Source organism: Bos mutus, chromosome 10, assembly GCF_027580195.1.
Source record: "Bos mutus isolate GX-2022 chromosome 10, NWIPB_WYAK_1.1, whole genome shotgun sequence".
NCBI classification, from domain to species: domain Eukaryota; kingdom Metazoa; phylum Chordata; class Mammalia; order Artiodactyla; family Bovidae; genus Bos; species Bos mutus.
In genome coordinates this window covers 70,200,890-70,214,483 of record NC_091626.1, presented here as the reverse complement: position 1 = coordinate 70,214,483, position 13,594 = coordinate 70,200,890, and the positions used below count along the sequence as shown (strand labels likewise).

Genomic DNA, 13,594 nt, shown 5'->3' with positions numbered 1-13,594 from the left:
TAATTCTGGTGACAGTTATTTTGCTAGTGGCAGAATATCACAGTGGTTAAAGGCAACAGCTTTATTTAGAGGTACTTACTACCCATGGAACTTCAATTTTCTCATGTGATAGAGAATTTTGATAATAGTAACTATCGTCATAGATGTATTGTGAGGATTAAATGGATTAATAATTTAAGGTGCTAAGAAGAAGAGAGCCTAACACAATAATTGTTTCGTGTTACTAGGTGTACAAATCTAAAGCTCTGGTTTTGAATAAAACACTTTTTTCATAAAACTGAAGTATGGTTGATTTTAATGTTGTGTTAATTACTGCTGTATAGCAAAGTGATTCAGTTATACATATATATATTTATATATATATATATATATATATACATATATATATATATAATATTCTTTCCATTGTGGTTTATTATAGGATACTGCATATAGTTCTCTGTGCTATATAGTAGGACCTTATTGTTTATCCATTCTATATATAAAAGCTTACATCTGCTAACTTTATGCATCTATTAAGTTGCAAAGCCTGTCTTCTTAACCATTAAATCTTACGTGTAGCTGTTTGGAGGAAAGCAAATCATTGTAAGTCCTTTCCCCAACTGCAGGCCCCATTAAGTTATATGTTTTATGTGAATGCTCTCTCTTCAAATAATAGGCCCTGACGTTACTTTTCTAACCCGCAAGCTTGGAGAGAGGATGTATCAGTATATCCACAAAGAGTATCAGCTGTACCTCACCGTCTGTGTGATGAGAAGTAGAAGTACAACTCTGGGTTATTTGAGGCTTTCCTAAGTAACAGCATTAGTGAAAACATGTGTTTGAATAGTTTCCAGAGTTGTCTAGAATTATTTTCCAGTTTAAAGATGCCTGCTAACAGAATTAGTTTTTCGATTCTTTTAACTAATTTTTTTTCTCCTCCTTGAAATGACCCTCTTCTCACTCATCAACAGTTTCTATTATCTGTATTTGGAATCATTATTTATTTCATCATTTTGAACCCTTTTTCATCCTAAATTGAAGTCACAGGTTTTTTTTTTGTTAGGAGTCACCTTGGGACTCAGAGAACATAGTATATAATAAAGAACTATAGAACTACCAAAAACAAGCAAACAACAACAACAAAAATCTAACAGTGAAAATTTTCTTTAGGAAAATACAGAGCAACCTTTAGTTTTGGACCTTAAATAGTCATCCTTAAATCAGAGACATAAATCCAGAGACTTAGTTGATTCTAACCGGTTTTAGGAAGGGTATGTCTGATAAATGTTGCTGTTATCAGGGAATTCCATTCCTTGAGATTTATCTTGTGGGTCTTTTTTGAAAATAAAGTTTATTTGTTAGAGCAATTTTAAGTTTACAGAAAAATTGAGCACAGAAATTCCATATACCTCCTTCCTCCCACCAGGTGGCACTAGTGGTAAAGCACCTGCCTGCCAATGCAGGAAACACACGAGAGACAGGTTCAATCCCTGCATCAGGAAGATCCCCTGGAGGCCACATGGCAACCCACTCCAGTATTCCTGCCAGGAGAATTCCCTGGACAGAGGAGTCTGGCGGGCTACAGTCCATGGGATCACAAAGACTCGGACACGAGTAATTGACTAACACTTTCACTTTTCATACATAATTATAGTATCACATACAGAGGCGTTTCACTGCCTTAAAAATCTTCTGCATCGCACCTATCATCTGTCCCTTCCCGGACTCCTGGCAACCACTGATTTTTTCTTTAATTGTCTCTATAGTTTTACCTTTTCCAGCATGTCATGTAGTTGGACTCATACAGTGTGTAGCCTTTTCAGATTGGCTTCTTTCACTTAGTAAGGTGCATTTAAGGTTCCTTCATGTTTCTTCATGCCTTAATAGTTCATTTGTTTTTAGCACTGAATAATATCCCATGTTCTGGACGTACCATAGTTTAGACATTCACCTGTTGAAGGACATCTTGGTTACTTCCACGTTTTGACAGTTTTGAAGAAAGCATCTATAAATATCTGTGTGCAGGTTTTTGTGTGTATATAAGTTTTCAGCCTCTTTGGGTAAATACCAAGGAGTGTGATTGCCTCACTGTATGGTAAGAGTAATATGTTTAGTCTTGTTTAAGAAAAAAAAAACTGGCATAATGTCTTCCAAAGTGGCTGTACCATTCTGCATTCCCATCATCAATGAATGAAGGTTCCCATTGCTTCATCTCCTTGTAAGCATTTGGTGGTGTCAGTGTGTTGGATTTTGGCCATTTGTATAGGTGTGTGGGGTGCCCCCTTGTTTTTCATTTGCAATGCTAATGATATGATACTGAACATGAAAAATTCTGGTTCCTGGATTCAGTCGCCCCTATGAAATAGGTTTCATATTTGAGCTTGAGCTTCAGGTATTGTGAGTCCCAAATCAGCAGCATCCAGTGGTCTGTCCCCAATCTAGTGAATGCTTAAAAAGACTGGAAGTTCTATGTCACATGAAATTAATCTATCTATCAAATGTGTTCTTGTACTTATATTCCAGAAAAAAAAGTTACTTTGCCCATCTCTCCTCTTGAACTGGATCTTCTAGATTATTAGATTCTAATCCTCTATATTAGATTGCCCTTTGGTAATTTATTTTAGCTTTCGAACTGTTTTTGGTATTCATATTGAGCTGTTCCCATATGCTTTATTATAATAACCATGGTGAGAGTGAACCACGATGTCATCTGGTTCTGTTGTGCTCTGTTTAAGAATTTATGATGAGCTAAGCCTCACGGTTTGTAAAGAATGGAATCTTAACAGTTTCTCCCAATTCCACGTTTGGAGCCTACCAGTTTTGCTTGTTCACACCTTTTACTGTTGAGTGGAAATGGCATCTTCAAAAATGTTTTTCATAAAACCTCCAGGTGATTATTTGAATTTGGATAAAGACATGGGCAAAGTAACATTCTCCTGTCTTCTTTCACAATCCACTGAGCTCATTCTGCCTGCTGTGTGAGCGGTGAGAAATAAATAACACTAGATGTGGCCTTGCTCTGTCTGCACCTCTGTTCCCACTTTCTGCTGAAGCACTGGAAAGAAAGGTTGAGTTTTGTTTCCAACTAGTAAATGGATGGCTGCCAACTCAAGTGTTCTAATTCAGAGAAATGATTCCTCCTTCAGTCCCTAGGAATTTAACCCAGACAGATGTCAGGAGGCACAGAGAATTCTGCCCAATTTTCAGCTTTGCAAATATAGAACCGAATGAATAGAGAGTACAGAGCTGGGAGGGAGATTGGGAAAGGCGATGGAATGGTATAACATCTAGATCTTTCACCTCTACTTGGGTTATTATGGCCCTATGCCTGAATATTAGAAGCACTAAAAAACAAAATGCAAATAGTTCACTGATCAAGAAGCATGTCTGCAGCTGCTGAAACAGAATAGTGTAGTGTAATCTCAGCTCAGCAACCCCTATCTTCATCCTCATGGTCCCTAGTTACATGTTACATGTATTATCTCACTTAATCTTCACAACAAACCTGTGATATAGACACAAAATATCCAATTTACCAGGAAAAAAAAAAGTTTAAAGTTTAAGTAAATTGTTCAAGATCACACAGCTATTAACCATAAGAACCAGGTTCCTATTTGGAACTGTATCAGGAGATTCATAGAATTTAAGGGAAAGTAGAAAATGGGCTGCAAACCAAGAGGCCTTAAGTCGCAGGGAGGCCAGGTAAAGCCATATCACGGAATAGTCTAGTTTGAGTTCTGAGCTTGTTACTTGTACACTTCAGGTGCAGTATTGTTGGACTCACGATGCCAACAAGGAGACTTGACTAACTCTTTCTTTGCTTTTGTGTCATTCTTTGAAATTTCAAGTTTTGCGAGCCTCATTTCACATGTTCACATTCTATCCTCCAGGAGATGGAGAGAATTATCTGGCCTATTTGACTTCTGTTGGGAGGGTTGGGCCCTGCTTCCCATGAAAACTGAAACAGTTTCCTCCCAGATCAGAAGAGTATTTGGATGCTGAGCAGCAGCAGTGCAAAGAGTAAATGCCCATCATACCAGCTGTGTATGCAGATGTCATGTGGCATTCTGCTGAGGACTGGTTCAACTGAAAGTTATGGCTTCCCCATAAGCAAGGCTATTTTGTCCTGAGCCTGGGGTCTGCCTGGCAGTCCAATAGGACTTTCAGGCACTACATAAAGTATAGGGGTTTTCCTGGGAGGGCCTCTAGTTGTTTCTGATTCACTAAAACTACAGAAATGAGTGAGAGCAGAAGCAGTCAGCTGTTAGGATCAGTCTGAAGAGGCAGAATGTAGAAAAGGGTCCCACAGGGAAAACCCTCCCTAATTTCTGGGCTTAACTGACCCTCATTGTAGTGTCTTGAGACCCTGAATTTGTGTGATATGTTCCTGGGCAAAATTTCATTGTACTTTTACCTGATTAACCATATTAAAGTTTTTTTTTTTTGTAATGGGAAGGAAAAAGAATTCATGTACATGGTTTTCCTTCACTAATTTGCTTGCATGTCTTTGCCCTTCTCCTGGACTCTTTTCCCCTAAAGATTAGGAACCATATCAATTTTGCATCTTAAATATCTAGCCTTGTGCCCAGCATACAATAAGCACTTTAAAAAATAATTGACTTACTGAACAAATGAATTTTCCTTAGCAGTCTTTTTTTTTTGAAACTGAATTGATTCTCATAGAACAGTGGGGAATTTATAGTCATGGATGTTGAAACATTTTATAATATAAAAGGCTGCTTTGGAAGGTAGGAGCAGAGTGACATGCACTCTGTTTTTATTGTTACAGGTGTTCCAGGACTTGGGGACTGAAGTACTGTCTGGAGCTGCCAAAGGCTACAACATATGCCTTTTCGCCTATGGGCAGACAGGCTCTGGGAAGACATACACCATGCTGGGCACCCCAGTGAGTGTTGGGATGTGATGTCTTCTTAAAGCCACATCAAACCTGAATGTTGCATTGTCCTTGCCACTGAGAGAGGATGTGAGTTTCATAGTCAGTCGGCTTCAGTCAGATTTAAAGGGTTCTGTTTTCTGTTAAGAATACATTTCTTAGCACCATAATTGACAGGTAAACTTCGAATAACTAGCTCCTTTTTATTACACCCTGAAGAACCTTAGAATTTTCCAACTCTCTTTGATGAAACAGACCTTGTCAGTCCTTCTGAATTTCTCATATTTCTCTTACCATTTCAAGTTCATCACTTGTAGCTTTTCAACGCCTCTAGTGTAGACAAGTCCCAGACTGCTTTAAGTGCTGGCTAAGGCCATGTGGATGTGGGGCTGTGTGTGTGTTAAATCTGATTGTTAGAAAGAAGTGGGAGAACCAACCACTGGGATGGGAGCTTTCAAAAGTGTGTAGGACTTATGAGAGCCTTCTTTTATCATGGAAAATTAGGGGGGTAGAGTTCCTTCAGAATACTTATTTGTTTTAGGCTTAGAAGACCCCTGGTGAGATGAATTGGTGGGGCAGGTGATAAATAACACCATATAAGGACATTTTTCTAGGATATTATTCCTCCTTAAAGATTGTCCCTGCTGCCATGGGCCCAGATCATTGCTTAATTAATCTTCAGTGGGATGTCTTGAGACCTTAAAGGTTCATGTTTGGTGTGATTTCATATATTTTAAAAGAAGAAAAGACTCAGTAATCCAGGGATATAAAGCCATTAACCTGAATACAAGTTAGCACTGAATCCAATATGAAGAAATAAGTCACTTCTCTCTAAATGTGTGTTTTGAACATGCATGTACTCTGGTTCTCCTGTGTGTGGGGGGATAGGAGATAGGGTTCTGGGAGGCACCACTGTGGTAAAGTGCGCTTATCCAAGAAGGATGTCACCTCCTTGGCATGAAAGCAGGTACCTGGGTTTGTTAGCTTTTCCTCTCTTCCTTCTTATGGTGGTGGTATGCCCCTCATCTGATACTTTCCACCTGTTTGTTTCTGAGATCACTGGCAAATAGCGTCTTCCACATACCATTGGGGGTACTGCCTGAAGTGAAGAGGCAAGAGCGAGAACACTATCCTTGCTGAGCTTGGGTCCTGGGTGTTGGGGGAGAGCATTAGCGTGAGTGGACAGTAATGCTTTCTTCTCTTCTACAGGCCTCTGTTGGGCTGACACCGCGGATATGTGAGGTATAGACTCTCTTTTGACTGGATCCTCTCAAAGTAGGTCTGTCTTCCTTGTACATCCCCTTCAGTGAAACTACAACCCTCTGGTTTATGCAGGGTCTCTTCATCAGGGAAGAAAATTGTGCCCCACTGCCTGCCTCCTGCAGTATAAAAGTAAGGTAAGAACCTGTTGGGCTCTGCAGCCTAAAGTGTTTCTATGTCTACTCCAGAGCTGTCCTCTCTGCTTCCAGAGTTACCCAGAGGAATGGGGAAAAGTCACAGCAGAAATATCTTACAGCGCTTGTCACATGAATGTGCGGATGTGTTGTAGGAAACTTGGTTTCTACCCTCAGGCTTAACAAGTTAGTGTCTCCTGTGGACCAGCTTCCGTTGGCTGGCTGGTTTCCCTTCCTTCATTTTCTGTTCAGTTTCATACTAGCTTCTGGAACTTCTCTTCCAGCCCCTTCCTGGATTGTTCTCCAGGTTAGTAGTTCCCAAACTCTTGTGTGGTGGATGTGGGTGCATGCATAGTTAGATCTGACTCTGTGACCCCATGGACCATAGCCTATCAGGCTCCTCTGCCTATGGAATTGTCCAGGCAAGAAATCTGGAAACTCTAGTAACCCAGACTAGTGCTGGCTACCTCCAGTGTGATGTTACCAATTGCCGTTAATTTTCTGTATTCTTTTTTTTTCTTTTTGGTATTTAATGTCCTTGTTTAAAAACATGAGACATAATTCACATACCATAAAATTCACACCTTTAAAGTATATAGTTCAGTGATTTTTTTTTTTTTTTTTAGTATTTACGAGACTGTTCAACCATCGTCACTATCTAATTCCATAACATTTTCATTGCTGTAGAAAGAATAAATGTCCTTTTTAAAAATTAAATGGTTGGGAACATTATTTTTACATTTTTAAATTTGTAAAGTAAAAATTTGCAGTATATATTAAGTGTTTTATTGTCCATGAAATCTGGGGACCACTATTCTAAGAGCTATCTGGGGGTTCCTATGTCTGAATTTGAAATGATTAAGAAGGGAAAATTTATAAGGAGTGTGTGCAGAGAGCAGCTTTGAGCTGGAGCCTTTTTTCTGATTGCTGGCTCCACAGGCAAGTATCCATGGTCCAGTGAGGAAGACCTTTCTGTGAGAAGTGTGCTTTCTTATTTAACAAAATATTTACTGATTTTAATTAAGAATTGTAGCTGTTCTATTATTTTAAAAAGTATGAAATGCCAGTAGATACCAATAAAACAGAGCATGTCTTAAACAGAATCCCAGTGTATAAGATAGGTAAAATGAGAGTTGTGCAACTTAAATTAGAAGTGGGAAGCAGAACCCTTCTCAGTTAGCTTCCCTTATTGCTCAGCAGTGGTCCTTGAGATGCCTTCCATGAATAATAGAGCTCAAAGATCAAATTTGAAAACCACTTCAAGAAACATGCTTGTAAGACTGTACGCAACAGGGAACTGATAAAGGCACAGGCTGATGGCAGCCTAAACCCATCCTCAAATAGCCTCTTGAAAGCTGAACTTGAATCAGCACTCACAATGTAAACCTGAAACTGGAGTAGTGCCAGCCAGTGCTAAAAACCCTGTGTACACATGTAGAAAGAGGCTCAAGGGGGAAGTCTGGAGTGACCAGTGTCTCAAGAGTATCAGAGATACTCTGAACAAGAACTAGAACAAGAACTAGGACCTTCTGATTCTGGGCTTAGTGTTTTTCCCACATCTTTTCAAAATCTAATTTTATGCCTTTTTCTCTGTGTTTCTAGCTTCCTGGAAATCTATAATGAACGAGTGCGGGATCTGCTAAAGCAGTCTGATCAAAAAAAGACCTATAATCTGCGGGTCAGGGAGCACCCGGAGATGGGGCCCTATGTGCAAGGTGAGCCACTATGGTCCTGGAAGTCAGAGACCAAACCAAAACCTGGGAAGCTCTTCTGATGGTCACTGATTCATTCAACAAACTTGTAATGAATGCTTATTGTGTGCCAGCTACTGGTATGAGAAGCCCAGTAGGTACCAATAAATAGAAAAGACAGGCAAGCTGACACTGTTGTGGGGCATAATGTTAGTCAACAAGCACTAATCACAGTTGTGATAAAGGCTAATAAAAAAATAGATACAGTGATGAAAAAGAGCATCTTTGTGGAGTGGTCAGGAAAAGCTTCCTTGAGGAGGGTGGTAACATTTTAAGCTGGACCCGGAGGGGCACAGGAGCCAGTCATGTGAAGAATAGCATGGCAAGGGGAAGAGTATTTCAGGTGAAGGGAGCGGCATGGGCCAGAGCCCTGCATGAAGGGGTTGCTTGGTGACTTCAAGGAGCTGGTGTGTCTAGAGCATGGTGAGCGAGAGGTAAGTGGCATGGAATAGCATTGGGTCTGTGGTGCCAGGTCCAATGGGCTTGGGACGGATTCCCACGTCAGCCAGGGTCTGTTTTGGGGGTACCTTCCTGTTCCAGAGATGGTGAGAGTCAGGGTCGTGGGGAGACACCAGACATGGAGCAGGGTCTATGCTGCTTTCTCATCAGACATTGGTATTTGATGTTTGCTTCCATTCGTCTTCTTCCATTAGACTAGGCCTTGCTGTTGGGTGCTTTTGTCGGGGAAGCTTTCACTCTCTCGGGCCGCTCATAATAAATAACATGAATTTTATGTTCCTCTTTTCTCCACAATATGCTATTAATATCCCCACAGGCAGAGGGACAGGAAAGACCAAGAGCTGGTCTCTTCTCTGATTAGAGCATGGCCAATGGATGACTCAGTAGGTGTGCCAGTCAAAAATTCTGCTGCTTGAGTCTTTCCCCAAATGTTTCATCCTAATTGGTAGCTGGAAACAATGGTTAAAAAAATACCACTTACTTTGCCGGGAACCAGTTGGAGTTTCCACTGTAAAAATCTGTGTATACACATTTCTGTGTAAAGCAGTACTTGGAAGGCAGGCCATGAGTGGTGGTAGTAGTGCCACAGTTTCTCATCTTTTTGTTTATTTTTATCTTAACGTGTTTTTATATGTAAATGTGGGGGTAGATAGTAACTAGAGGAGACCTCAGATGTAGTTCTAATGTCTTCACTGCACAGAAGATGATATGAAGTCTGGAAGAAGTTAAGGGACGTTCCCAAAGTTCCACAGCTACTTGGGGCAGGGTTGGAACTAGGAACCTTGTCTAGGACTGGAAGAGAAGAATGGGACAGAATCCTGTACATGGATCATAGGAAACCTACGAACATAGGTTCCTGATTGGCGTAGTACCTGAAACCCTGAGAATTCATGCAAGGTGGTACAACTTGGATTATACACCCAAGGTCGGTGACAGGATCTAAGACTTAAATCTAATGGCTGTTTGGATGAAGTGAACGCCGTTCTTTGTTCATGGAGTGAACCCTTGTGGGGAGGGAGGAGGCTTGGTGCTTGGTAGGAAATATTTCTAAACAAGCAAAAAGTCTCTTAGGTCCTTTGGATTACATGTTTCTTAAAGGCGGTATGAACTTTTTCGATCATTACAAATATAGGGGACATTTCTCTTATTTCTTAGTGAAGGAGCCATGAGCTCAAATAGTATAGAACCAGCCGTGGAAAACAAGACCCTGAATAGTCACACTGAACAATGTTATTTCCATTACTACCCTCTGATGGCATTATAGCAAAGTTTTTTACTGGGGTCCAGCCCCGGTTGGATCCAGGGATTTCCTCAGGATGACGGCATTGGCGATTAAGGGATAGCAAAGGCTGAGAGATTTTTTAGATGCTCAATAATAATTGGTTTACACAGGAAATCAATAAAATTTGTGACACCAAACTTTCTCTGACCACGGAGGCCGCAGGCGCCCTCTCGAATAGTGGAAGGTGCCCCACCTTAGGCACCTTCTCGAGTGGGTCTTAGAAGCCCAGGCAAATAAGTGGTCGCAGAGGACCCCTGTGCTCCAAATTATTTTGGCATGAAGAAAGAACAGAAGAGACAAGGAGGAAAAGGAAACAAGAAAGAACGACACGTGGAGACCAAGCTTTGGTGAGCAAGGCCCGTAGCTTTATTTTCAACAGGGACTTTTATACCCTAAGTTGCACATAGAGGATAATAGCGGGTGTGAAATCATGCAAAGTCAGCAGTCTTTGATCCTTATTGAGACCAGGCTTTCTTTTCTGTAAATTTATCGTATACAAATGGTTTAGGTGATTTACATCATCTTTTGGCCAGAAGGCCTGTTAACATTTTATGACTCTGACAAAGGTTTGTCAACCATAAGACTTATTTTCTCTAAGAGTAATTATTTTAAAGTTTGGCGCCATCCTCCGAAGGTGTTAAAGTTGCATTCCTATAGGGCAAAGGTGCAATGGGTTTACAACAAAGGAAAGAATTTATTACCTTAAGGGTCTAAAGTTGTTAACACCAAGGCCACAACTTATTTTTTCTACATACCAACTATATTAATTAATACACTTCCAAGGATACAATACAGGGGATGTGGAAACTTGGCAGCAAGCATTGGCTCAACAATGAAATCTTCTACTAGTTCTGTTCTGACAATTTCTAACTCTCTGAGAGGCTCTATACTATTTGAATATCTTAAGCTTCCCATGCCTCTCGAGGCTGGGAGACTGTAAACAATCGTATGCATAGCTGTAGGAGTCTGGGTAAGCCTGTCAGGCAAATTAGAGAGCCATCTGAGGGGTTTGTGAACTAAAACACTCTTGTCACACCCAGAAACTTTATTAACTGGAGCTGTAAGTTAACTCTTTTTCAGAGAGAGAGATGGTGGTTGGGGGACAGCCCCCCGTAAAGTCAGAGGTGTAGATGAGAGCACAAAGCAGTAAAGCGGGCAGACTCTGGTTTTGGGGTAGACGCTCAGGCAGGCCCAGAGGGGCACCCCTCGAGTTCTGGCTCGCTTTGCCCACCAGAACTCTCCCACATAACCTTGTTATGGGTGGGGACTCCCGTGCTGGCTCCTGGCAGTTTTTATTTTTTTTAAATGTTTGCTTGCTTTCTTCATTTATTTTCATTGTCTGCCTGTCTGTCTGTATTTCGCTATCTTTGGGCTCATACATTCTGTGAACATGATTCCAATGCCGAAAGTGGTTTCTGCTTTGAAACCAATCTATAGGAATTTATTAAGTACCTGCTAGATGTCTATTCTATTCAGGGTGCCATGGGAAACATGAAAATACAAGAAGTTATAATTTTAATGTAAAGAATTTGTAGTTCTAGTTCAGAACCATAAGCTGGAACTTGATAGCTGCCTAAATCCAGGGAAAGATAAGGAGTAGCCTCTTATTTTTCATTAAAAAGTTCATTAATTAGATGACAGGTTAAGTTGAAATCTGAAATGTACAGAGCCCTGTCCAAAGCATACATAAGAGCCCAGTGGTTACTGGGTCTAAAGGGATAATAAGTGAGGCAAAGACAGTATTATATTTTTGCTTTGGCCTTTATCTTAATATACAGGGATGGGTACAAAGCAGGAGGTTGTTGGAAATGAGTAGTTGGGACTCTGAAAAAAATTGTTTGTGTTTTCTTTGTATTCAGTCTGCACATAACAGGAGTATTATTGTTTTTTTAATTCTTACACCTTTTTATTCCTTGTCTTTCTACACCAACTAGAACCCTATTAAAATGGTAACAATATTTAGTTTTGTCCCCAGGGAAAAACTTCAACATTTTACTATGATGTTGCAATAGCATGCATGTGCCCTCAGTCGTTTCTAACTCTTTGCAACCCCATGGACTGTAGCCACCAGGCTCCTCTGTCCATGGGATTTCCCAGACAAGAATATTGTAGCGGTTTGCCATTTCCTTCTCCAGAGGATCTTCCTGACCCAGGGATTGAACCTGCGTTCTCTTGCATCTCCTGCATTGGCAGGCAGATTCTTTACCACTGTGCCACTTGGGAAGGCCATTTTCAATACCATGTGTTGTTAATAGATACTCGTATCATACACTTCTCAGACTGTCTAGGGGGAAGGACCAGTTTTTGTTTTGTTTTTTTAAAATTCCTATCCATGGCAAACCAATACTTTGATAAAATGAAGATGAATTACTAGAAAAAAGTAAAAGACATATTAATTGTAAGCCCAGTTCTTCTTTATTCTATTTAAAAGATATATAGTCTGTCATATTGTTGTAAAGGTTTCTAACGCTTTCAATTTCTGTACCTATCTCATCACACATCAATAACAGTTTGAGAACTGACTCCAGTCTGTGCAGCCACTTTCAGAAGCATTACCTTAGCAGGTTAAGGAAATTCTCTCTTTATCTTAGTTTTCTAAAAGTTTTTATTTTTTTAATCTTGAAGAAAACTTTTGAAAAAGTTGCTAGTATAAAGAACTTTTTTACTTGAACCATATGAGAGTAAATTGCCAACCTAATGACCCATATACCCTGATTATTTTAGGGTATTTTTATTTCAAACAAGAAGTACTCCTGTGTAGTTACAACATGAAATCCACATCAGGAAATTAACTTTTATTCATTACTACCATCTGATCCTTAACACCCATTTAAGTTTCACAAATTGTCCCATTGATTGTTGCTTTGAGTCCAGAGTTGCCTTTGGTTAGTGTCTCTCTCTAGTGTTCTCCAGCTGGAAAGGCTCCTTGGTCTCACTTGACTTCATGAACTTGACAGCATTAAGTGGTGCATAATTTTGATATGTCTATATTCATTATTTTTAATTTTCTTAGCTAAGGTCATACCTGCCAGGCCTCTTTACTCTGAAATTGCTATTTTCCTTTTGTAGTCAACAAGTGTTTATTGGTTGTGGAACTGTAAAATCGTGTGTGTCTTATCCTCATCTAACTTTCAGTTTATTTATTAACTTATTTATGTTGGCATAGACTCATGTTTCCTATTAAATGTTACTATTATTTTTTATTTTGATGCTCCGATTATCCCGGATTTAGCCAATGGAATCCCCTTCAAGTGTGTTCATATGACTTTTTGACATATCACCATCATTCTTTGAGCACTTCCTTGCTTTCTGACAGGAGGTGTTCCAGGCTCATCTACTTTCCCTGCCTCAATCTTTGAACCAGCCATTTCTCCTAGGATCCCTGGTTCTTTTTTTTTTTTTTTTTGAAGTATAGCTGACTTGCAATATTGTGTTAATTTCTGCTATACAGATAGGCATTACTTCCAACATTTTTCTAACATTGCTTTTACCCCACTCTCTCCTTGTGGAATTCCAATTACAGGTTTATTAGACGTATTCCTTATATATTTTTTGATTCTTACCCTTTCTTCTATATTTTGTATCTTTTGGCTCTCTAGGCTTTATTTTGGTTATATGATTTTGACATATGTTTCACCTGTATCTAACCTGCTGTTAAACTTACACATTGATTTCTTATTTTCACTTATAGTACTTTTCACTTCCCAAATCTACATTTGATCTTTTTGTTATAGTTTCCAGTTTTCTCTTTTATAATCTTGTTTTTAGTCCCTTGAAAATAGTAAGCAGAGTTACTTTAAAGTTGCTATAACTCCAGGATCTGGATCTGTTT

At 39.7% G+C, this 13,594-nt stretch overlaps 1 protein-coding gene across 10 annotated transcripts in view; it reads left to right on the top strand.

The window, feature by feature from the left end:
• Nucleotides 1–13,594, top strand: part of STARD9 (StAR related lipid transfer domain containing 9) — a 121,278-nt gene that overhangs the window by 46,772 nt on the left and 60,912 nt on the right. For all 10 annotated transcript variants that reach the window (XR_011465683.1, XM_070378133.1, XM_070378130.1 and 7 more), the window contains 4 exons: nucleotides 4,772–4,888; nucleotides 6,086–6,118; nucleotides 6,212–6,273; nucleotides 7,873–7,985. Coding sequence is in view for 9 of the 10 variants with exons in the window: in XM_070378133.1 (XP_070234234.1) it covers nucleotides 4,772–4,888; nucleotides 6,086–6,118; nucleotides 6,212–6,273; nucleotides 7,873–7,985 (325 nt within the window). In the remaining variant the exon portion in view is untranslated. The remainder of the gene's footprint in view (nucleotides 1–4,771; nucleotides 4,889–6,085; nucleotides 6,119–6,211; nucleotides 6,274–7,872; nucleotides 7,986–13,594) is intronic.